At 50.5% G+C, this 23,747-nt stretch overlaps 1 protein-coding gene across 1 annotated transcript; it reads left to right on the top strand.

Annotated features, from left to right (window-relative positions):
* Positions 1-1,287: 1,287 nt before the first annotated feature.
* Positions 1,288-22,997, top strand: Znf385a (zinc finger protein 385A). The gene is made up of 8 exons (XM_027396780.2): positions 1,288-1,369; positions 2,370-2,506; positions 15,979-16,089; positions 18,494-18,656; positions 20,485-20,727; positions 21,059-21,228; positions 21,405-21,500; positions 21,638-22,997. The coding sequence occupies exons 2-8, from the start codon at positions 2,420-2,422 to the stop codon at positions 21,866-21,868; spliced, it is 1,101 nt and encodes a 366-aa protein (XP_027252581.1). The 5' UTR covers positions 1,288-1,369; positions 2,370-2,419; the 3' UTR covers positions 21,869-22,997.
* Positions 22,998-23,747: the final 750 nt, after the last annotated feature.

The raw sequence follows: 23,747 nt of genomic DNA, 5'->3' as shown, positions 1-23,747 counted from the left end.
GATGCAAGCCTGTGCTCAGTTCTCCGATTCAGCATTAAATGAGAGCCCTCTGGGAGCAATGTAGCAGAGGAAGAATTTGCTAGAGTGCGACAGGTCTTGATTTGACTCTCAGCCCCGATACTTAAGACTGTGTGACATCAGCCAAGTTCTTTAACCTCTCTGAGTCCCAGTCTCCTCACATGCTGAATGGAAAAAAAATAATACTGGTTACTTCATAGAATCACAGCCATCTCCCAAACTATCTCCAGGCTTACATGTGATAAGACTCCTGCTCATTGCCTGGTACTTAGTGGTTCTTTGAATGCTTCTCTGTGGCTTTTTCTGGAACTCATCTGTCTCCTCTAAATTGGATTTTGGGAGTGGGATCCTAGAGAGTTGACAGCCAGGGACAAGGTCAAGGAGCCAAGCTGTAGTACGTGGTGCCCTGGTGTGGAAGTGCCAGCCCCAAACCAGCTGCTGGGAGTGGGAGCAGGGGACACTGTGAGCACTCGGGTTTCTCTCACCATTCCTGAGGCTCGTTAAAGTTGACCTGGTGTGCCAGGCAGTGAGGAGGGGTGGGGCACAGGGGAGAGGCCTGAGAGGACAGACCAGGAAGAAGAGATCAGTCTGTCTGTCCCTGTCTTCACCTTCATCTTTCTCACCTTGTGTCTCTGCCCTGGGGTCTCCCTGTCCTCATCTAGCTCTGCATCCTGCCTGTCAGCTGTGTCCTGCTGGTGTTAAACTCCCTTCCCACTTTCCAACCTTGGACTTTTCTGTGTCCCTTTTCTAGTCACCTTTTCCTGCTTCTGCCACTCTCTCTCTTGTATATTCCCCCTCCCTCTCTCTCCTTCACCTCTCTCCTACACACACACACACACACACACACACACACACACACACACACACCATTCCAAATGTAAAGTATCAGAAGAGGACATGGACAGGAGGCATTCAGACCCCCAATAGTTCAAAGGCCAAAAGCAAACATCCTATCATCTTCTTCAGGCCTTAGAATTTGGAAACCAAGCTCCCAGCAGCTTTGACCCCTGTCTGCCTCAGGCACACCGGCCTCCAGTCTTGGCACTGGGTGGAAGAGACAGACCCCTCCAGACCTTTCTGGACCTCATTCTCCACCCCCAGCTGTGCCTGAGCCCTCCCCACCCCCTCCCTCTCGCTTCAGATTCCCCTAATCCCTGCTCCCCCGCCCTCCCCTCTGCCCCACTTTTCCGGGCCTCTGATTGGCTGATTCTACTGACTGGGCTGGGGGAGGGGGATGGTAAAGGAAGGGGGCAGAGGGCAGAACCAAGGGAAGGGGACACTGTCAGGCCCAGGCCCCTAGGGGGCCAGGGCCAGGCCACTGCCTGGGGGCAGCAAGTACCAGCTACTGAAGGTATGACAGGGGTGTCTCTGTGGAGGGAACAAGAGAGGATCCTGGGGACCCACTACCCTAAGAAGGTCAAGGGAGGTCCAGGGCCAGGCATGCAGTCTCTTGGTCTAGTCTTTGTTCCAGAAACCCCTGCTGCTGGCAGAGAGTGCAGGAGTAGTGGAGGGCAGCAGGAACTGCCCAGCTGGTGGACAAAAGCCTCTTCAGAAGGAAGCTGGGCCAGCAGAAACCCAGAGGGTCCTGAGTACTTTTGAGCTGGGTCCTTAGGAACCTGGTAGAGCCTCCTTAAGGACTCTAGAGGGAAGAGAAGGTTTCAGAGGTGCTACTGAATGGCTAGCTGGACTTTCATTTCCCCTTGGGGTCACATGCAGGCCCTCCTCTCCCCAGAGGCTTTGGCTAAGGTTCCTCTTGCAGAGCTGGAACTGAACCCACCCGGTGGGTGAGACTAATGGGTCTGATAGGACTGAGGGGCTACAGAAGGGACTTGGAGCAAATGGCACCCGGAGATGGTGACAATTACTCAAGAATTATGACCTGAACAGCATCATAACTTAGGGAGCCAGATGCAGCAGCCTCCTCAATGTCCCCTTCTGGACAGTGAGTTAAGTCACCTACTTGATTATGTTTCTTGGTATCCAACAAACCTTCAGATACCCAGGGAACTCCAGACCAGAGGTGGGACTTAAGGATTCAGAGTCGGTCCAGGGGCAGGCTGTCTACAGAGAAGGTCTAGGCTTTTCCTGGGTCTGTAAAAAGCCTAAAGGGCTTGGGGAAGGAGGCAGTAGAAGGGGGAAGTGAAAACCACCCAGAAGGGAAGACCAGCCTGTGTCCCCAGGCCCACAGTGGGTCTGCTCCTTGAGCAGCAGGGGAAGTATGTATATGGTTCACACTCTGGGGGCACACTTGTGAGTGTAGGAGCCTCATCTAGGGAGTAGTGCTATGAACTTGGGTGGGGTTGACAAGCTCCAGTCTTCCTACCCCACAGAATGTTTTCTCTGCCCTTCAGGCAGCCTGAGCCGGGCAGGGCCCCTCCCTCTGCTCCGGCAGCCCCCCATCATGCAGCCCCCAATGGACCTCAAGCAGATCCTGCCCTTTCCACTGGAGCCAGCCCCAACCCTGGGCCTCTTCAGCAACTATAGCACAGTGAGTATGGTCCATTTGCCTCTTCTCCGCCCCCTGGCCCTGAACCCCCTCACTCTCAGTCAGCCATTGCGCCTTCCTTGTAAGCCTAACTCATCCTGACTTCCTGTGACCCTGTGTTCCTCATGTCTAGTCACTGGGTGGCAAGCACTTGCTGGCTCTTTGGTGCTATAGTAACTGCAATAACAACAGAGTATTTGCTGAGCTCTCCCTGTCACCCAGGCACTGCTCTGTCCCACTCATCCCTCTGTGAAGTGCTCAGCCATACGGAGAATAAGGAAGCCTAAGTGGTTATGCTGTAGGGAGTAAAAGAGCTGAGGATACTGGGTTGGGGAAGAGGGAAGGAACAAGAAGGCTAGCACAGCTGTGGGGTTTTTCCTTCGCGTGTGTGCGCATGTCCTGAAAGTTTGTAAGCCTGTGTGCAGGTACACACGGCACAAGTGTGGAGGACAGTGTTTCTGCCACGCTGTGTACTCCAAGCTAGTTAGCCAGTGAGCTTTCAGCTTATTCTCCTCTCTTCCCATCTCACTATAGGAGTGCTGGAGTAGTAGATGCACACCATGGCATCTAGCTTTTTATGCAGGTCCTAGGGATCCAGCTCAAATCATCAGGCTTACACAGCTACTGTTTTTGGTTTTTTTGTTTTGTTTTGTTTTTTGTTTTTTGTTTTTGTTTTTGTTTTTTCTTTCGGTTTTTCGAGACAGTGTTTCTCTGTAGCTTTGGAGGCTGTCCTGGAACTAGCTCTCGTAGACCAGGCTGGTCTCAAACTCACAGAGATCCACCTGCCTCTGCCTCCAGAGTGCTGGGATTAAAGGCGTGCGCCACCACTGCCCGGCTGACACTAGTATTTCTATTTGACAAATGGGGTGGCAGAAGCTGGGGCTCAGAAGGGTTTAGTAACTGATAGACACTGGTTGACACAGTATGTGCCCAAAATGTAATTCAGATAAGCCCTGAATGTGATGGTTGCATAAATGAGGTGTGGTGAGGTGTACCTGCACTCAGGAGATTGAGAAATTCAAGATCATCCTCAACCTATTATACATGAGACCCTGTCTTTTAAAAGGAGATAGAGTTCTGTTTAGTCCTAGCTGCAACCCCCAAACTCCTTCCAGAAACCTAAACCAGCATTTGCATTGCACTCTGACTTTTACAAAGTGTTTGTCATATCTTAACCTTTACAGAATGCTTTAGGGTGGCTGTTGTTATTAGCCTCGTTTTACAGACGAGGGAACCTAGCATTGACTGTAAAAGTGGCATTGTCCTAGACCCAAGCTAACAGGAGGGTAAACTGAAGACAGTCTATGTTAGTGAGAGAGGCATGTATGCACCAAAGCAGAAGGAAGGTCATAAATATTGTCACAGAAACACTAACAGGGATGTGATTTCTGCTGGGTGTGGTGGTGCACACCTGTAACTCCAGCACACAGAAGTTAGAGGCAAAAGATCAGGAATTTAAGGTTATTTTCAGTCACACAGCAAGTTTGAAGCCAGCCTGAATTTCATGAGACTCAGTCTCAAAAAACAGTGGGTGAAGGGGCTTAAAATACAGCTCAATGGTAAAGAACTTGCCTAATATGAGTGAGGCCCTACCTTCAATTCTAAGAACAGAAAAAGAAAAAAATTAAAGCAACTTAATAAAAACAGCATTGAGCCAGGTGGTGGTGCACACCTTTAGTCCCAATACTCAGGAGGCAGAGGCAGGCGGATCTCTGTGAGTTCGAAGCCAGCCTCGTCTACAGATCAAGTTCCAGGACAGGCTCCAAAGTTACAGGGAAATCCTGTCTCAGAAAACAAACAAACAACAAACAAAAACCCCACAGCATTGAATATCTACTATATTCTCCTAACCCAGTGTTGAGGCATAGGAATCAGTTGGTCACTGCCCTCAGGGAGCCCATGGTTTAGTAGAAATAATAGCAAGTGAACTATAACCTGATGAAGAGCCATGTTCAAAGCATTTGGTTTGCATGGGAGCACAAGGGGTATCAAGAAAAGCTTGCTGGGTATAGGAGAACCTAAGGGGCCAACTGGAGCCAAGCAGGATAAAGGAAAGGAGAAGAAAAAGACTTAACCTAGCTGGAACAAGGACTCAGGATTTGGGCTCTGAAGAATCATTAGTAGTTTTTATTTTGTATTGTGTTTGCTTTTTTTTTTTGAAATAAGGTCTTACGATGTAGCCCAGACTGGCTCCAAACTCTTGGGGATTCTCCTGTCTCAGCTTCCCAAGTACTGGGATTTCAGACAAGTTTCACCAACACAAAGTATATTCATAGGATTGTGAAAGTGGCCTTAGAGAAGAGCTGGAGAGCTCAGCTACTCTTCCAAAGTACTTGGGTTTGATTCCCAGCACCCTCACAGCAGCTCCAACCGTCTGCAACTCCAGTCATAGGAGATCTGGCTTCTGAGGGCACCAGGCATGAATGTGGTGCACTTACAAACATGGGGACAAAATATTTCATACAAAGCCAGGCTTGGCAGCACACACCTTTAATCCCAGCAATGGAGAGGTAGAAGCAGGCAGATCTCTGTGAGTTCAAAGCCAACCTGTTCTACAGAGTGAGTTCTAGGACAGCCAGGCCTACATAGAGAGACCCTGTCTCACAAAACAAAGAAAAACAAAAACAAAAACAGAATATCCCAAGGAAAACACTTCATACACATAAAATATAACAAAAGATAAAACAAAGGGAGGTAGCCATTATAGTAAGAAATTACCAATACAGAGTCAGGTAAGAAGGTGTGGCTACAGCTTCCCCTACAAGCCATAGAGAGCATTCCAGAACATTTTGGGAAAGTACAAGTGAGATGGTGTCACTAGAGCTTGAGGACCAGGAATGACATCCTCTATCTAACACTGAATTCTTGTCCATCTCAGCAGTCCTAGTATTGTCCCAATCTGTAGATGAAGAAACACAGAAGCTAAATGACGCATCTGAGACTCAGCCTTATCCATTCGTGCAAATGTTTTTTTGTTTGTTAGCTTGTTTGCTCTTTGGACTTTTGCCTCTGCCTCTCTAGGGTTGGGGTTACAGGTATATGCCTGCCACTCCATCCAGCTATAACCTGGGGTTTCTTTCTCTTTCTTGTATTTATTTCTAGTGTCTGTGTGTGCTGATACTCTTGCCCCATGAGTGGGGAGGTTGGAGAGCAACTTCAGGAAGTAGTTCTCTCCCTCCACTGTGGGTTTCGAGGCTGGAATTCTAACCCGAGTTCTTAGGCTTGATGGCAAGCACTTCCATTCATTCAGCTGTTTTGCTTTCCCTATAATGGAACTTCCGACTCCCAACAGTTCCATGATGCCACTGCTTCTAGAAGAGCTAGTTAAAGCTGTGACCATAGCATGCTGAGACTATAGCTCAGAAGTAGAACTCTTTTAGAAACATTTTTATTATCTTTAGTTATGTGCATGTGTGCATGAATGCAGGTGCTTGTGGTGACTAAAGATGTTGATCCCTGGAGCTGATATTACCTCAAATGGGTGCTGGGAATGGGACTCAGGAACTCAGGTGGGGCCTCAGGAAAAGCACCAGGTACTCTTAACTGCTAAACCATCTCTCCAGGTCCCTTAGAAGTACAGCTTCTACCCGTGATATATGAGGTCCTGGTTCCAATGCTCAGCACTACATTAAAAAGAGAAACTAGGGGCTGGAGAGATGGCTCAAAGGTTAAGAGCACCGACTGCTCTTCCAGAGGTCCTGAGTTCAATTCCCAGCAACCACATGGTGGCTCACAACCATCCCTTATGAGATCTGGTGCCCTCTACTGGTGTGCAGATATACATGGAAGCAGAATGTTGTATAAAGAGAGAGAGAGAGAGAGAGAGAGAGAGAGAGAGAGAGAGAGACTAAACCCGGCAGTCGGTGGTGGCGCACGCCCTTAATCCCAGCACTCAGGAGACAGAAGCAGGCGGACCTCTGTAAGTTTGAAGCCAGCCTGGTCTACAGAGCTAGTTCCAGGACAGTTAGGGATATGACACAAAGAAACCCTGTCTCAAAAACAAAAACAAAAATAAAAGAAAAACAAATAATAATAAATGAGTTGGGCATGGTGGCTACACCTGTAACTGTAGAACTCAGGAGACAGAACAAGAAGGTAGTATGTTCCAGGCACACCTGAGCTACCTAGCAAGATGGTCTCAAAACAAAACAAAAAACAAAACAAAACAAAAAAAGAACTGGCAGAAATGGGTGAGACTGCTCAGTGGGCCTGAGGCACTTGCCATGCAAACATGGTGACCTGACCTGAGTTCAAAGCCTGGATCCTACATAAAGGTGGAAAGAGAGAACCAATTCCACAAAGTTATTCTTTGACCAACACATATGCACCCCCTCCCCCACCCCCACATGAGATAATAAAATAAATAAAAAGCTTCAAGTCAGGCCTGATTGGCTTGGTAGCATTGTATTCAAGAAGCTGAGGTATGGGACTGGAGTCATCAAAAAGGAAGGAAGGAAGGAAGGAAGGAAGGAAGGAAGGAAGGAAGGAAGGAAGAAAGGAAGGAAGGGAAAAACAGACCAACCAAGGAAACAACAACAACAACAAAAACTAAGAAGGATCACAAGTTCAAGGCCAGCCTGGGCCACCGAGTGAGACTGTTGAGAGAAAGTGAGCGGAGAATGGGAGTAAGATGGCTTAGTGGGTGAAGCTGCTTTTCATGAAGCCTACGACCTGAGTTTTACCCCAAGGACCCACATGGTGGAAGGAGAGAACTGATTCCAGTACACACACATCCACAGGTAATTCAAATTAAAATGTAATTTAAAAAAAAGAGTAAGTAATAAAATAGTAGGTACTATTTATAAAACTAAAAGAGGGGGATGTTTATATGTGGGTGCTGGGATGTTCACAGGATGGATGCCACTCTGTGAGGGAAGGAGAGTTTACAGTTAGGAACAGAGATACGGGTTTTTTAAAGACTTATTTTTATTATTTTTTTTAGAAATATCTTTTTTTAAGATTTATTTATTATGGATACAGTGTTCTGCCTGCATGTCTGCCTGCAGGCCAGAAGAAGACACCAGATCTCATTGCAGATGGTTGTGAGCCAACATGTGGTTGCTGGGAATTGAACTCAGGACCTTTGGAAGAGCAGGCAGTGCTCTTAACCACTGAGCCATCTCTCCAGCCCCTATTTTTATTATTTTAAATTATATTTACATATGTGTCAGTATGTGGGCATGTGCATGAGTGCAGGTGCCTGAGGAGGCAAGCCAGAGGCATCAGATGCTCCTGGAACTGGGCTTACAAGCTGTTGTGAACCACTCAATTTGATGAAGGTGCTGGAATCAGTCCTCGGGTATTCTGAAAGAGCCCCACATACTCCTAACGTTGAGTCTTCTCAACCAGCCTGAGATGTAGGGTTGTTTTTTGTTTGCTTTGCTTATTTGCTTGAGACAAGGTCTAACTATATAGCCCCAACATGCCTGGAATTCATTATACAGACTAGGCTGGTGTAGAGCTCACAGAGATCCATCTACTTCTGCTTCCCAAGTGCTGAGGTTAAAGGCATGTACCATCTCACCTGGTTCTGAGGTGGTTTTTGCTGTTGTTTTGTTTCTTAAATATTTATTCAGGGAGATGGCTCATTGGTTAAGAGCACTTGTTCTTGTAGAGGACCCATTTGGTTCCCTGCGCATAACCATCCGTAACTCCAGGTCCAGGGAATTTGATGCCCTCTTCTCACCTCCTCCATGGGCACCAGGCATACACACAGTGCCCAGACACACATGCAGACAAAACATTTGTAACACATCAAATGAAAATATTTAAAACTATTTTGATAATATTTATTATTTTATTTGTGTATGGGAGTGCAGGTGCAGGTGTGGGAGTCAAAAGAAAAACCAGGGGTTCATTCTCTCCTGACACCTTGTGGGATACAGGGATCAAACTCGGGTGGTCAGGCCTGCTGGCAAGAGGGCACCTTCCAGAAACAGGGTTTCTCTGTGTAACAGTCCTGGCTGTCCTGGAACTCGATTGATCTGTAGACCAGGTTAGCCTTGAATTCACAGAGGTCCACCTGCCTCTGCTTCCTGAGTGCTGGCATTAAAGGCATGTGCCACCAATGCTCCAAATCCTAGATGTACTCTTTGTTATATAATCATCTTTTGTCATTCATGAGCAATGGATCCAGGACTCCATGAGTGATAAGCGTGTAGATATTCAAGTCCCTTGTATAAACTAATCCAATACCTGCAGATAACCTACATATCTGCTGTACAGTGAATTGCATTTGGTTATTTATAGTACACACTACAAATGTATTGTTTAGGGAATAATGACAGGAGAAAAAAAGTCTGGGGATGGCAAGATGGCTCCATGGGTGAAGGTGCTTACTACCAAGTATGAGGACTTGAGTTTGACCTCTCGGACCCACATCTAAAAGAAGAGAACCAATTCTTGCAGGCTGCCCTGTGACCCGAACAAGCACACTATGGCATGAACATGTGCACAAGAACTCTTCCATACACACAAATAAATACATGTAATAAAAAAATACCAAAGCCTGAAGTCAGGATGTAATACATGAGAATAAACAAATAAATAAAACTTAAAAACTATTAAGGAAAAATTTGTACATGTTCAATACAGGTATGATTTTTTTTTCAAATATTTTCAGCATACCATCAGGTGAATCCTGATGAGGATTTGACCTCAGAATATGGAGAGCCAACTTTATACTCTTTTGTATTTTGAATGGTTTTGTTTTATCAAGCTTATTTTGTTGATGTTTGGCATTTAAAATGTCTTATTATTGTGTACATGTATACACACATACTACAGCATGTGGTGGAGGCCAGAACTCAGACCCTCAGACTTGCATAACAAGTGCACATACCAGCTAAGCTGTCTCATTGCTCACCTCAGCCCCTTTGTTTTTAGCTTTTGTTTTGTTTTTGTTTTTGTTTTTGTTTTCAGACAAGGTTTCTCTGTGTAACAGCCCTGGCTGTCTTGGAACTCACTCTGTAGACCAGCTTGGGCTCCAACTCAGAGAGCGGCCTGCTTCTGCCTCACTGGTGCTGGGATTAAAGGTACATGCCGCCACCACTCAGCTGTTTTTGGCTTTTTGAGACAGTGTCTCACTATGTAGTCCAGGCTAGTAGCTAGCCTGGAAATTACTATTGTAGATCAGGCTAACCTCTAATTTGTGGTGATCCTCATGTCTCTACTTCCCAAGTAATTTGAAAGATCACTTTAAAAAGGCTTTGGAGCCTTTTTGTTTTTGTTTTTTGAGACAAGTTCTTACTATGTAGCCCAGACTGACCTCTAACTCACAAAGATCCTTACACTTCAGGCTTCTGAGTTCTGGGATTCCAGGCATGAACTACTGTATCAGCAGGCTTTCTTCCTTCTATTAAATTATCCATCTGTCTGTCTACTGCTTTATCGATCTAGACAGATCTCACTCTATAGGCCTAACTGGTCTGGAACTCACTGTGTAGATCAGGAACTCACTGTGTAAACCCTCCTGAGTACTAGGATTAAAAGTGAACACTACCATAACAAACTTACGTTTTATTTATTTTTTATTGTGCTGTGCACATATGTGGGAGCCAGAGAATAACTTGTGGGAATTAGTTTTCTTCCTTCCACTGAGTTTTCTCCCTCTACTGTATAAGTCCTGGGAATTGAACTTGGGTCATTAGGCTCAGCAGCAGGGGCATTTACTCAAACACACACACACACACACACACACACACACACACACACACACACACTTTTAAGTACAAAATAGAGAACTAGTCAGCATATGTTTAGAACCAGGTTTGGTGATTTAGCACTCAGAATGCTGAGGTGAGAGGATCACTATGAATTTCAAGCCGGCCTAGGATACACGGTGAGTTCCAGACCACCCCGAACTAAAGTAAAACTTTGTCATAAGCAAAGAAAGAGAGAAGACAGAGGATATAGGTCAGTGGTAGGGCACTGATATGCAAGAGATCAAGCCCCAATACCTCAGAAGGAGTTAGCAGATATAAATTATAGTTAATAAAGCCACCAGTGTGAAAAGCCTGGGAGTGCAGCAGGGTGGCAAGTGGCACCCTCCTTAGCATCTGACTTTCAGGATATAAATTAACGTTGCAAACTCTTGGCTTTACACCCTTAGGCAAACCATTTAACCATCCCAAACCTTAAATTTACCAACTATAAAATGAAATATTGGTGAGGCATGACAGCACATACCTTTAATCCCAACACTTAAAAGGCTGAGGCAGGCAGTGGTGGCACACGCCTTTAGTTCCAGTGCTCCAACAGTAGATGGATCTCTGTGAGTTCCAGGCCAGCCTGGTCTACCTAAGGAGGATAACAAGTTCAAGGACAGATTTTCACTACATAATAAAACTGTCCAAAAAATCAACATGGGTGGGGAGCGGTAATAGTACTAATTTGCAAGGCCGTGAGTGTGAATTGTATTACAAAATCATAATGCCTAGCACAGTTAGTGCTCAATCAAAGCTTTGCTGCCTAGTCCCTAGTTACTGCTACTGTTACTTAAGGGAAAGAAGAAAGGGGAAGATGGGATGACCAAGAAAATAAGCAGAATTGCAGTGGGAACAGGAGCCAGCAGCTGGAGGGCTGGGAAGCTGAGTCTGTTGTGTAGAGGTGGAGAGGACAGGGAAGAAAGTCAGGCTGCATGACGGCTCAGATTCTGCAGAGGAAGGACTGCAGAAAAGCTGCACACGCGCCTTCGGAAGGACTGTGCAGCAGCTAAGTCCGTGGCTTTCGAGTCAGGCTGCCCAGGTTTAAATTCAAATCCCAGTTCAGCCACTTACTAGCTCATGACCTTGGGCAAATTATCTAACCTCTCTAAACCTCAGTTCCTTCATCTACAAAGTAACGATAATAACAGTACTTACTTCAAATCGCGGTTGTGATGATTAAATTAGATAATCCAAGCAAAGAGCCCAGTGCAGAGCTGGCACATTCCAAGGGCTCAATCGACAGTAGGTGGTATTGGTGGAATTATGGAAGTGTGTGTGTGTGTGTGTGTGTGTGTGTGTGTGTGTGTGTGTGTGTGTGTGTGTATTAGTACCCCCCCATCTCTCTCTCCTACATGAGTAGTTCTGCCCCTCAGATACTTTTATTATCTTCCCTCATTCTCCCCCTGCTCAGTCCACTGTTTGCCTTTGCTCTTGGACATCCGTCACTGTTTCCCAAAGTCGGTCCTTCTCAAACCAGTACCCAGCTTCACTTATCTCTCTGGTCGCTTGCTCTGGGTAAGATGGGAGCTATGAGACCCAGAGACAGAGGCCTTGTCCAAGGAAAATGAGGTGTCCTGGCAGTGGGGATTCTTTGGCCTTCTCGGTGCTGTCGCACTTGGCCACCAGAGGGCAGCAAGTGCACGAAGCGTAGTTCTGGGAACCTGGTGCTAGGGCAGGTGGAGAATCCAGAAGAGGTGGGAAGAGGTTAAGGGGCGACGTCCACACTCTTGAGGTCGCTTCTGCACAGGCAGCCCCCGGCTCCACCAACCAGAGAAGTCGCTGAGAATCTTGGGTACCCGGGCTTGGTTTCCCACCCATGTGAGCTAAGTGACTTGTTAAAGGCGGGGTCACAGGGACTGTGCGCCGGGAAAGCTGGGAAAGGGTTGTTTAGCAAAAGCTGTCAGCAGAGGAGAACGGAGCAGGGCAGAAGGGGTGAAAGAAAGGACAGACAGATGTCTGAACTAGGCAAACACGGTCATGCATGCACAGGACCGGGACGGTCACTGGACCCAGGAAGGAACCCAAGTGCTGGTAGCCGAGGTCATTAGGTCAATGCCCCTGCCGCTTGGCCGAGAGGCCCCGAGGCGGAACAAGGCCTTTCCTGGTAGCAGTGTCTGGTCGCGGTCCCCAGCTTTCTCTGCCGGAGCCCCCTGGCCTTCCTCTCCTGTGCCCTGTCCCCGCCCCCGGTCCCGGCCCGCCCTCGGCCCCGCCTCCGGGGCGGGCTCCGGACCGACCGGCGCCGCCTCCCCTCCTCCCCACCAGCCGGGCCTCACAGCCCCGAGCCGCCCGGGCAACGAGCGCCGCGTCCCCGGCCCGCCTGGCCGGCCAGGCTCGGCCCCTGCCTGGGTCTGCCACCCCGGGCCATGGAGCCGCGGCCGCCAGGGCCCGCAGGGTAAGCCACCCGGTCCCCTCCTCCCCTCCCGCCTCCGCGGCTGCCGCAGCGCCCCCCACCCCATCCCCGCCCGCCCTGCGGGGCCGGCCACCTCTTCTCTCGCCCAGTCCTCGGCTGTCGCCCATCCCCCACGCGGCGCGGCCCTCACCGATCTCTGGAGCCCAACTGGCGCCCCCGACTACTACCACCTTGCTGGACACGCTAGCCTCTGCTTCCCAGGTCCTCAGAATCCCCCAAATCTCAGACTTGCCATCGGTCCTACACCCACCCTCAGATCACTACGCTGCCCAGACCCCTCTTTTGCCCTCTCCCTGCAGCCCTTCCCCACCTGCCCTTTGGACACCCTCCCCTCCCTCTTTTCCCTGTCAGTCCTGTCTGCTCAGGTCTTCCCACCCCTTGCCATTCCACCCATTTATTTCCCTTGTCGCCTTATTTTGAGGGGTGGGTGGGGTAGGGAAGTGGGTGGTTGAACAAGGGGTAGTGGGTTCTATCCGATAAAGAACAGTGAGAGGAAACCTAATCATAGCAGGCCCCCTCCTGCTCCCGATCTTGTTTCGCTCCTCCTTGCCCTTCCCTCCTTGCCTGATTTCGTCTTGCCCCAGCTTCAGGGAGCCATTCCCCTTCACCACTGTTGGAGGGCAGGTGGGAGAGGACTGCTTTGGAGAGTTTGCCAGGCTGTGTCTAGGGCAGCATCCCAGGGAAGGGTCTCTATAATGAAACGGGCCTTGGGAGATGCTGGCCTCCACCCTTCCCTAGGGAGCCTTCATCTAGGTCACCGGGGCCTCCTGACCTTGGTATAGAGGAGCACCTCAGTGGCTCACATTCCACTTACTTGGGGATTGGGCCCTGAGCCCTCACCTTCAGCCAGCAGTCTCCTCCGTCCCTAGAAGAGAGGGTGGGGCAGGCTGGATTCCTTGTTCCCCTCCCCAAGCTTCTCACCCATTAAGAGGAACCTGGCTGGAACCTAGACTATTAGGGGATGGAGACTGGGAGAGTCAGTCCAAAACTCAATCCTTGGGATCCTGGGCCCTCAGACCTTCCTGGGAACTGGCTGGGGTGATGGTACAGACTGCTCTCGCCTCTCCATCCTATTCTGTCCGTACTGTTTTCATACGACTTAGGTTTCCTGGCCCAGATTAGGTTTCTATTTGGGCAGAATTCCCATTCCCCACCCAGCATGTGAGGAAGCCCAGGGCTCATGAGAACCCTGGGGCAGAGTTGGGTGGGGGTGTCTCTGAAAAGGAAGGACTGAGGCGTGGAGACTAGAAGCTGAGAGCAGCAATCTGTCTCCCCTCTCTGATTAAAGCCTGCCTCCAACTCCGTCTGTCTTTCTTTCTGCCAAACACATCATACATTTGTACAGATAAACACACAGCTGAAGATTACACAACCTGACTATCCACAGTGTCAGCAAAGCCCCCAAAGCATAAATGTTGATCTTCAAGTGATACACACAGTAAATGACACTCATTCACAACCGACCCGTGCACAAACTGATGGGAGCCTGTCTAGGACTCATGCATGTACACACACTCTTTTGCTCTTTGACTTTTCCCTGTATGTGACTAGAGCTTTCAAGAAGTTTATGGAAGGTGAAGACAGCCACTAAGAGGGGCTTCTTATGGTCAGGAGCAGGCAAGAGACTGACAGTTGTCACACTGGTTGTCTGGAGTGATGGCTCACTCAGTTATGGCTCCAGCATCCATTATAACCAAAATGGGACAGACATAGGTCAGCACTCAGTTCAACTGGGACCCTGAAGCCCCCTTCCTGATAGTAACTCCAAGCACCTGAAGAAACTCCTGAGGGAGGCAGAGAGAAGATTCCTATTCTATCCCTCATATTGTCTCATGGAAAACCCTAAAACTTGAGCACACAGAGAGAGTTGATAAGGATTCCTGCGTCACCAGCAACTATGTCTTAATGCCTGCCCTATGAAAAATAGGGTTCCGGTCCTAAATTGTTCTGAGAGGTCCCAGCTATTCCTAATTTCTTCAGCCCTGGCTGCATTCCTGTCTCTTCCCTCCTTGGCCATGAGGGTGGAGGGAGAGGAGTGCTCAGAGAGGTTGCTCTGTGCTCCTGGGCCCCTAGCTGTATCCCTTGATAGCAAAAGGCCTCAGGGAAGCTCCTGTCCTCCCCCAGCTACACACCTCATGTGAACTCTTGACTGGAGACTGCAAAGACATCTGCTGACCCAGGGTGAGCAGAGAGGGTTCCCAACCCCTACGAGCCCATCAGCTCTTCTCTGAAGTCCTGCTGATGATGATAGGGAGAGAAGGCCCTGAAGGTCCTGGGCACACTCAGACCAGAGCTATTCCCACTCTCCTCTTCCCTGTCTTAACTGAACCACCAGTTCTCTCCCAAGTTCTTATATGCCTGTTAGAAGCTACTGACTTAAAGAGATTCAGAACCAGCCAGGCAGGTGGCGAGCACTTTTAATCCCAGTACTCAGGAGGCAGAAGCAGGCGGATCTCTGTGAGTTCGAGCCCAGCCTGGTCTACAAGAGCTAGTTCTAGGACAGCCTCCAAAGCCACAGAGAAACCCTGTCTCGAAAAAAAAAAAAAAGAGAAACAAAGAGAGAGAGAGAGAGAGAGAGAGAGAGAGAGAGAGAGAGAGATTGAGAGAGAGAGATTCAGAACCTCCAGGTTGTGGTGGTGGTGGTGGTGGTGGTGGTGTCATCATCACACGCCTTTAATCCCAGCTCTCAGGAGGCAGAGGCAGGCAGATCTCTATGAGTTGGAGGTTAGCCTGGTCTACAGAACAAATTTCAGGATAGCCAGGGCTACAGAAACCCTATCTGGAAAAAAACAAAAAAGAGGTATTGGGGGATATCCAGAACCAAAGTGTGTTACGGTGCAGTAGGGCCCAGAGACAGGAAGCCGGAAACATCTGTCTCCTGGGACCAAAAGTTGAACTTGGCAGACAGTTGTACCCCAGAGTGGGGCCAAAAGGACTCAGGAGTCCCAGAACCTCTGATGCTTTGGGAATGTCTGTCAGTGGCTATTGTCAGTAGGAGATAGGCTAAGGTAACAGACAGAGTTGAACCCTCATGGTATGTTGAACCAGAGTAAAAGTGCACGTCCAACTTCCAGCTCTGCTGTTAATTCATGGTGTGGCCTTAGACAGACCACTTCTACTTCCTGTGAAATGGGAGCAATGGGGCCAGTAGGGCCAGTGCGTCCTTCAGTTCCTTCCCAGGACTGTGAAGATTGGTCTGGAGAGAACTAGAAAGTTGAGGCTCAAAGCCTTTAAGCATGTTGAAGCCTGAGGCAGAGGGCTTAAGAACCTTGGCTCACCTCAGCTCAGCTGGTGTGGGGAAGTGGGGGTGATAGATGAGTTTGTGCAGCTTCCTAGCTTACTCTACCCAACATTCACAGATGGACCCTGTACAGAAGGCTGTGCTCTCACACACATTTGGAGGACCCTTGCTCAAGACCAAACGGCCAGTCATTTCCTGTAATGTCTGTCAAATCCGATTCAATTCTCAGGTAAGAAGGCCAGCTGCTACCTACTGGTGAGGAGGGTGGGGTGGCCGTGGGGGCTCAACTAAGGGGTGTTGAGAAAGAACAAAGAGTGGGAACCCTGTGGTGGGGCAGGAGTTAGTGGAAGACACTTGAGACAAGTGGTCGCTATGTTTTGGTTGCTTTGTGTGTGTATGTGTGTGTGTTGGTGGAGATTTAGGGCCTTGCACACAGCAGGCAAGTGCTATTACCTCTGGGCTATGTCCTCAACCCTTTTTCTTTTCTTTCTTTTTGGATACAAGGTTCCTTTGTGCAGTCTTGGAATTCACTCTGTAGACCAGGCTGGCCTCGAACTCACAGAGATCCGCCTACCTCTGCCTCCCAAGTACTGGGATTAAAGGTGTGTGCCACCACCGTCCAACCTTTTTTTTTTTTTTTTTTTGAGTCTGGCTCTTTTATATTTTTTATTTTGAGACATGGCCTTAGAAGTTTCCCAGGGTGGCCTCTAGCTTACTTGGGCCTGGAGAGTCCTTGAACTTTCAACCCTCCTGGCTCAACCTCATAAATGGCTCTGGTTACAAACCTATGCCACCAGACCTGGATATCCATGTGTGTTCCGGCCCCTTTGTAGAGGAAAGTAGACAAATCCTCTAAGGCCAGCTGGCCCCTTTGTCCTTGGGGCTGCAGCATTCCCTATTCAGAATGCCTGGAAAGATAAGAATCAGAGAAGGTGTGTGGCCTGTAGCCTTCCACACTGAAATGCTGAGTTTGGTCTCCTTGGCTCTCCACAAAGCCCAGGCCCCCTTTGGCATCTGCTAAACTGCCCTTCCCATTTCCCTCCTACCTCCCACATAGCCCCTTTCTCCACCCCATTGCTAACCTCCCTCCAAATCATATTGAAACTGGTCTATGCACCTTCCTTTGACTTTGCCCATGAGGAGAATCCCCCAGATTCCCTCCCTCTAAAGCCCCATTAGGACTTCTATTTAGGTCCAGACTTTGTAGGGTGTGGGCCCTAAAAACGGCAGAACCTTATTCTGCTGAGTAGGGGAATCCTATAGGCTGATACACACATCCACAGGCTGACACACACATCCACAGGCTGCTACACACACATCCACAGGCTGACACACACATCCACAGGCTGACACATACATCCACAGGCTGACACACACATCCACAGGCTGCATGCTACACACACATCACAGGCTGACACACACATCCACAGGCTGACACACACATCCACAGGCTGACACACATCACAGGCACAGGCTGACACACACATCACAGGCTGACACACACATCACAGGCTGACACACACATCCACAGGCTGACACACACATCCACAGGCTGCTACACACATCCACAGGCTGACACACACATCACAGGCTGACACACACATCCACAGGCTGACACACACATCCACAGGCTGACACACACATCCACAGGCTGACACACATCACAGGCTGACACACACATCACAGGCTGACACACACACCCACAGGCTGATACACACATCCACAGGCTGACACACACATCCACAGGCTGATACACACATCCACAGTCTGGTATCCACTGCTGGGCCCTATACACCAAGGCTCTACTATCAATTTTGCTTTCCTGCCCATGTACACCTTTATTTCTATCCCCGTCTAGGTGACCTTTTGACTCCAACATTATACATTCTTAGCTATGGCACAAATGGGAGAGGAGGCTATGGACAGGTGGTGGGTAGATGGAGCCAGAAGCAAACTAGAATCAGGCCTCACTGCTCAGACTCTAGGCATCCTTTCCTCCAACCCTGACTCCATTTGCTGGTGGAGGAACAAGACTGGAGGGATTGAAAGCCAATAACAGGCAGCTCTCTCGTCTTTTTGCCTCCCCTTTACCTCCCCCATAAAGTGTCTCTGTTTTGACAGCTGTCTCTGCTGCTGTCTCCTGTCTCCAGAGTTGGGCTTGAGTCCAGGGTCCTCAGAGGTGTCCACAGAGGCTCCAGGGAAAACAAGGCCTAAGAGGAGTATCAGGACAGCACTAGTGAAAACAGCAGGCCAGAATCGTGGGCAGAAGAACTTAGGCTCTTAGGCCTAGTGTCTGAGATGCCAACTAGTTGCCTGTTCCACCTCCCCCAGTTCAGCATCCTCTTGAAGACTTGAGGATCCCCTCCCTCTACTCAGGACTAGTCACTAGCCAAGTCCTGGGTGTGGTGATGGAGTGTAGTCTGGACTAGGTCAGGATCCAGATTCTCAGGGACTCAAGCTTGAGAAGCTCATCACAGCAATAAGCAGACGTGTCAGCATAGGCTCTACACAGCAGGGGTGTAAGCAGAGCACACTGCAGCCTGCTGAGTCCACCCTGAGACCTGGGGGAGCTCTGGAGGATGTAGTAGATGAAAGGTGATCTCAGACTCTGTGTTCTTCCTCCATCCTTGAAGAGCCAGGCAGAGGCACACTACAAGGGTAATCGCCATGCCCGAAGAGTCAAAGGCATCGAGGCTGCCAAGACCCGAGGCAGGGAGCCTAGTGTCCGGGAATCAGCAGACCCAGCTCCAGCAGGCAGCACCCCCCCAAGTGGGGATGGTGTAGCCCCTCGGCCAGGTGTGTCTGAATCCCCTTCACACTTCTCAACTGATCTCTGTCTTTCTGTTCTTTCCCAATTCCCAGAACTCCCATCTGTTCCTCTCCCTGCTCAATCCCCACTCCCACTGACACCCAAGGTGAGTCCTGGAGCCAGACATAATGATGTCAAAATTCCATCCTGTCACCCCACCCACCCCTGCCTCAGCTCTTTTCAACAGAGTCCCTACTGTCTGTCCTCTCCACTGCCCAGTGACTCAGCGAGGGGCTAGGGTGAGGCCACCTGGCAAGCTTCCCCAGGAACAGGGAGGCATCCATTTGATCCAGATGAAGCCCCTCTATGCTAGCCAAAGGGGATAGGGACATCAGAACCCTACCAGCTTCCCTGGAAACTGAGTCCATGTGCTACAAGACTCCCTAAACGGTCTTAGATGGGTATGTGGACTCCTTGGAGCCAAGTTAAGAAAGAAAAACTTGAAAATCTTTAGGGTCTTTTTCAGCTACCAAGAGCAACTGCATATTTCTTTGCCCCTCATGGATGATGGCCATCCTCAACCATACTTCCAAGGAACTGGGACTGAGGGAATACAGGGACCGAAAGATATCAGCCACCCCCACCCTGGGATTACCACAGATATCAGTCATGGCCAACTCCAGAGAGACCTAACATTCCCCTTGTCCTCATTTCCTCTTATTCTGGCCTGTCCTTCTTGCCCCACCCTAAAAATAATGAGAAACAGACTCTATAGCACCAGTTTAGGATTCAGGTCTCCACTGTGGACACACACACACACACACACACACACACACACACACAGGCATTCAAAGATGTAGGGGCCAGGCCTGATTTCTAATTGTGCTCTGGCTGCTTCTGAGTCTGATCATCTTGGTTTAGTGTATTAACACCTCTGTAAAGTAAGGATGGCCAGAGCTGGTGATGGTGCTAGTTAACATTTATTGACTACTACTGTTGTAGATGCTCGACACACATCACTTCCTTCAGTCCCTGCACACTTTCTGAGGACATGGGGTAGATATTGTACACACACCGCTTTTATAAACCATGACGTCCTGTCCAGTTTGGGATGAGGATGTGCTGTCTGGTTTGGAATGAAGATGAAGGATGTCATGAATGAGTAGGAGACATAAAGGATGGATCCTAGGATGGACAAGCACATACCTACAGGGGTTAGGAATTCTTCCACCTTCTACTCCCACCAAAACCCTCCCCATGACCCGGAAACTGGATCAGCTGTTGGAGCAAGAGTGGGAGTGCTAGAGTTTCCCCTGCAGAAGCAAGAACCCAGTGCAGAGACCTGGGGCCTGTGCATCTTTAATGGAGCCATGAATTATAGAGCAGCCTGGATCCCTGCTTCCTCCCTCTTCGGTTCTTGTTTCTGTTTCCCTCTGCTATGCTTACATCTGTCTTTCCTGACTTTCCCTCCTCCTGGTTCTGCACCATTCTGTTGTTCCTCAGTGTCCTCCTTGAGGGCCAGGAGGGATTTGTGAAGGGGTTGTCCTGGCAGGAAGCCCAGCCTGGCCAGTAGGCCATTGTGGGATGAGTCCTTGGTTTCTGCCTTTCCCCCTGGCTGTGCAGGCTGCCAGCTTTACCCTAAAGGTAGCCTGGTTACTCCTTGGCTATCCTTAGCTTTGGGGGAGTAAGCCAAGCATCGCAATCACACACCCAGCCAGTGGCAGCTGAACGGAATTTGGCTGTGGCCCAGGGCATGAGAACATGCATGTTGTAACAGGGCGGGGACTGGCTCCTGGGCCCTTACCCTCAAGGAAATGGGGGTGGGTCTGCACATGAAGAGCCACTTGGGATGACCCCATGTTTCTTCCCCAACAGTTTCCATGGAGAATGGCCTGGGTCCAGCTCCAGGATCCCCAGAGAAACAGCCTGGCTCCCCATCCCCTCCCAGTGTTTCAGAGTCTGGACAGGGTGTAACCAAGGGTGAAGGGGGAACTCCAGCCCCAGCTTCCCTGCCTGGGGGTAGCAAGGAAGAAGAGGAGAAGGCTAAGCGTCTGCTCTACTGTGCACTGTGCAAGGTGGCTGTGAACTCCCTGTCCCAGCTTGAGGCACATAACAAAGGTATGAGTCCTCTGCTACCCACCAGCCTCCTGTCCTCATGCCACTCCCACCCCACTCTGCTACCGACCTCCCTTGCCTTCTGGCATAGCTGGGTCCTCTATGACCTACCAGCCTGTCTCCTTTCCCAACCATCTCCTCTAATCCTTTGTCTCTTGCTTCCTCATTCACCTTCACCTTCCCCCAGACCCCTTTGTTTTGGGGAGGGGCCCAAAGGGCTCCAAATAAATCCATAGTTATCACTCACACATTATAACTGGGAATGTGGGCATTTGAGGCCTGGTAGGCCTGGAGGATTTTTCATCTGTGCTCATCTCCTGCCTCCGTGGGCCAGGTACTAAGCACAAGACAATTTTGGAGGCCCGAAGCGGGCTGGGGCCCATCAAAGCTTACCCTCGGCTGGGGCCTCCCACTCCTGGGGAACCAGAGGCCCCTTCCCAGGACCGAACCTTCCACTGTGAGATTTGCAACGTCAAGGTCAATTCGGAGGTCCAGCTGAAACAGGTGAGTCCTACACCCATCCCAGGCCAGGGTGTTTGAGGAATTTGACCTATTGAAGGGAAGGGAGCTTAGGTAAGGGCCACTCAAAAGGAAGTATGGGTGGGTGTTTATCTGTGGTCCTGCCTCTGGGGGTTACTTTTTGCTAAAAGCTCACAGCCCTACTACCCAATGCACCGCAGCACATCTCCAGTAGGAGGCACCGAGATGGCGTGGCTGGGAAGCCCAACCCTCTACTGAGCCGTCACAAGAAGCCTAGGGGCGCTGCGGAGCTGGCGGTGAGGCCTGGATACTGGGGAATTGGGCTATGGGAGGACCCAGGAGAGTTGGAAAGGGATCTGGACAAGCCGGCAGAGGTTGGGCTTGCTGGACCACTGGCCCGACCTCTGTGCCCCTCTCTCTCTGCCTGCTGCAGGGCACACTGACTTTCTCCAAGGAGCTGCCCAAGTCCCTGGCAGGTGGCCTGCTCCCCAGCCCCCTGGCGGTGGCTGCGGTGATGGCCGCTGCAGCAGGCTCCCCGCTGTCCCTGCGCCCAGCTCCAGCCGCACCTCTTCTGCAGGGACCACCGATCACACATCCTCTACTCCACCCGGCCCCAGGACCTATCCGAACTGCGCACGGACCCATCCTCTTCTCCCCCTACTGACCTCAACCCTGAATCCCTCCCATTGAATCCCCCACCTCCAGCCGGGACCCAGGTCTCCGGGCTCCCAGCCCGCTCCTCCTCCCGGCGCTCCCTGAATGGTCTCTCCTTCCCCCCACCCCGAGGTACGGGGTTCCAGGAAAGGGGAGGGGTAGCGGGGGAGGGGGGCTTAAGAAGGGGGGGAACACCCCAGATCTCAGGGAACCCCGCCCCCTGTCCTTCCCTCTCCCCTAGAAAAGAGGGGGGCCGTCTCACCCCCGAGCCCCCTCGGAGACACCCCCTCCCAAAAGCCATGTCCATCCAACCCTTCCCCTCCAAACCTAGCACAAAACGGGGTTCACAAGCCATGGTCGGGGCCCGGGGGGAGAACATGGATTTTCTTGGCAATAAGCGGACTCTGGGACTCCGGCCCCCCTACCCCAAACTAAAGCGCTTCCGTGAACAAACCCGTCCTCCGCAGGGGGAGGGGAGCAGGCGGGATCCTGGGTCCCTCGTAAGCACTTTGGTTTTACCGCCTGCAACCTCACTGTGCCCGCCCCGCACCATGCCCCATCCCTAGGTCCAGTCGGGCCCATCGCAGGGGGCAGCACTCGGGGGCATCTCAGGCACTTGGGTGGGACCAAGGAGATGCCCTCATAGACCCTTCCCTTGCCTTCTTCCTCCCCGGTCCGGGTTCCATTCTTTTCACCAGCACCCATCGCCCAAGGGGTACCAAGGGGGGCAAGGGGTGTCCGGTCCAAGCCCACCCCCGCCTCGCCTTCCGCAAAACTGTGAGCAAAAAGCAATAGAAGCCTCGCCCCCGCCCCGCCCAGCCCCGCCCCACCCCTTTCCGCAGGATTTGCCGTCTGTAGCCTCCCCGTCCCAATCCCTAGACCTCATGGCTGCCCCCTCCCGTGACACCTCCACTGCACAACTCGGGCGGGGGCGTGACCCCCAACCTGTCCCTTCTGTGGTTTCTGTGTGGTCAGCCCTTCCAGCGCCGACCCGGGATGGGGACCGGCCCCCACTGGCCCTCCCCTCCCCATGGACTCTTTCTGCTTGACAATGTAGCAACCCCTGCCCTCCACCTTCGCCCTCCCTCTTTCCTCCTTGACAATAAAGTCTGGATTCGTTCTGCCCTCCGCGCCCAAGACTCAAACTGTCTTTGCTTGCTGTTTGATGCGCAATTCGCTTGGAATGTGTGTCTTACGGTGAGGAAGCCCGACACTCAAGGAGGGGAACGGGAAAACGAGATTGGGAAGAGGTTGTGTAAAGCCAGCAGAGAGAAACTGGGAGTCTCAGTCCCTACCTGGCTTGTGTAAATTTGGCTAGAGGGATTCCTTTCGAGTTCGTCTCGGGGACTGCAGCTGAGGCTGTTGAGAATTCGCTACAATTCCACTAGGAGGCGCTAAAAACGAAGAAAACGGAGTATTCGTTCCGTTAGTGTTTCTTGCAATTCTAGGGAAAGGGGCCTAAACCCAGACAAAGGAAAGAACCCAGGCTTTTGTGTCTGTATTGGGAACTCACACCAGCAGAACAGACAGAGGAAGCAGGCATGGGCCTCATATACTGACCCTAGTGTCCGTCTTTGTCAGTATGAACCTCAGTTTTCTACTAGCAAACATGCTTGAGTTTTAAGGATCCTTCGAGATCCCGTATCCAAGCCCACCCACGCTGTGCCATCTACAGATCTGCTACAATACTCTCTCATCAGATCCCAAGTGGCCTGTGTCTTGGGACTCTTGGTGCCTCAGAGGGTGCCTCGTCAACTGCAGAATCCAGCCCAAACACATAACCCCAAGAACTGTGCGTTCCTCTCCACCCCATCCTCTCATGCCATCCAGCTCTACTGGGTGGTGGACAAGAAAACAACAAAAACCAGACGCAATCCCAGAGGCTGCTA

The sequence above is a fragment of the Cricetulus griseus genome, chromosome 2 (assembly GCF_003668045.3).
Source record: "Cricetulus griseus strain 17A/GY chromosome 2, alternate assembly CriGri-PICRH-1.0, whole genome shotgun sequence".
NCBI classification, from domain to species: Eukaryota; Metazoa; Chordata; class Mammalia; order Rodentia; family Cricetidae; genus Cricetulus; species Cricetulus griseus.
Note: the sequence above shows the minus strand (reverse complement) of the source record. Positions and strands in the feature narration are given on the sequence as shown.

What these genes read in the sequence shown, in the direction of transcription:
- Znf385a (XM_027396780.2), top strand. Translation starts at nt 2,420, where the DNA reads ATGCAGCCCCCAATGGACCTCAAGCAGATCCTGCCCTTTCCACTGGAG. An exon ending in TCTTCAGCAACTATAGCACA is followed by an intron (nt 2,507 to 15,978) that starts GTGAGTATGGTC and finishes CAACATTCACAG; the next exon opens with ATGGACCCTGTACAGAAGGC. An exon ending in GGGGCGCTGCGGAGCTGGCG is followed by an intron (nt 21,501 to 21,637) that starts GTGAGGCCTGGA and finishes TGCCTGCTGCAG; the next exon opens with GGCACACTGACTTTCTCCAA.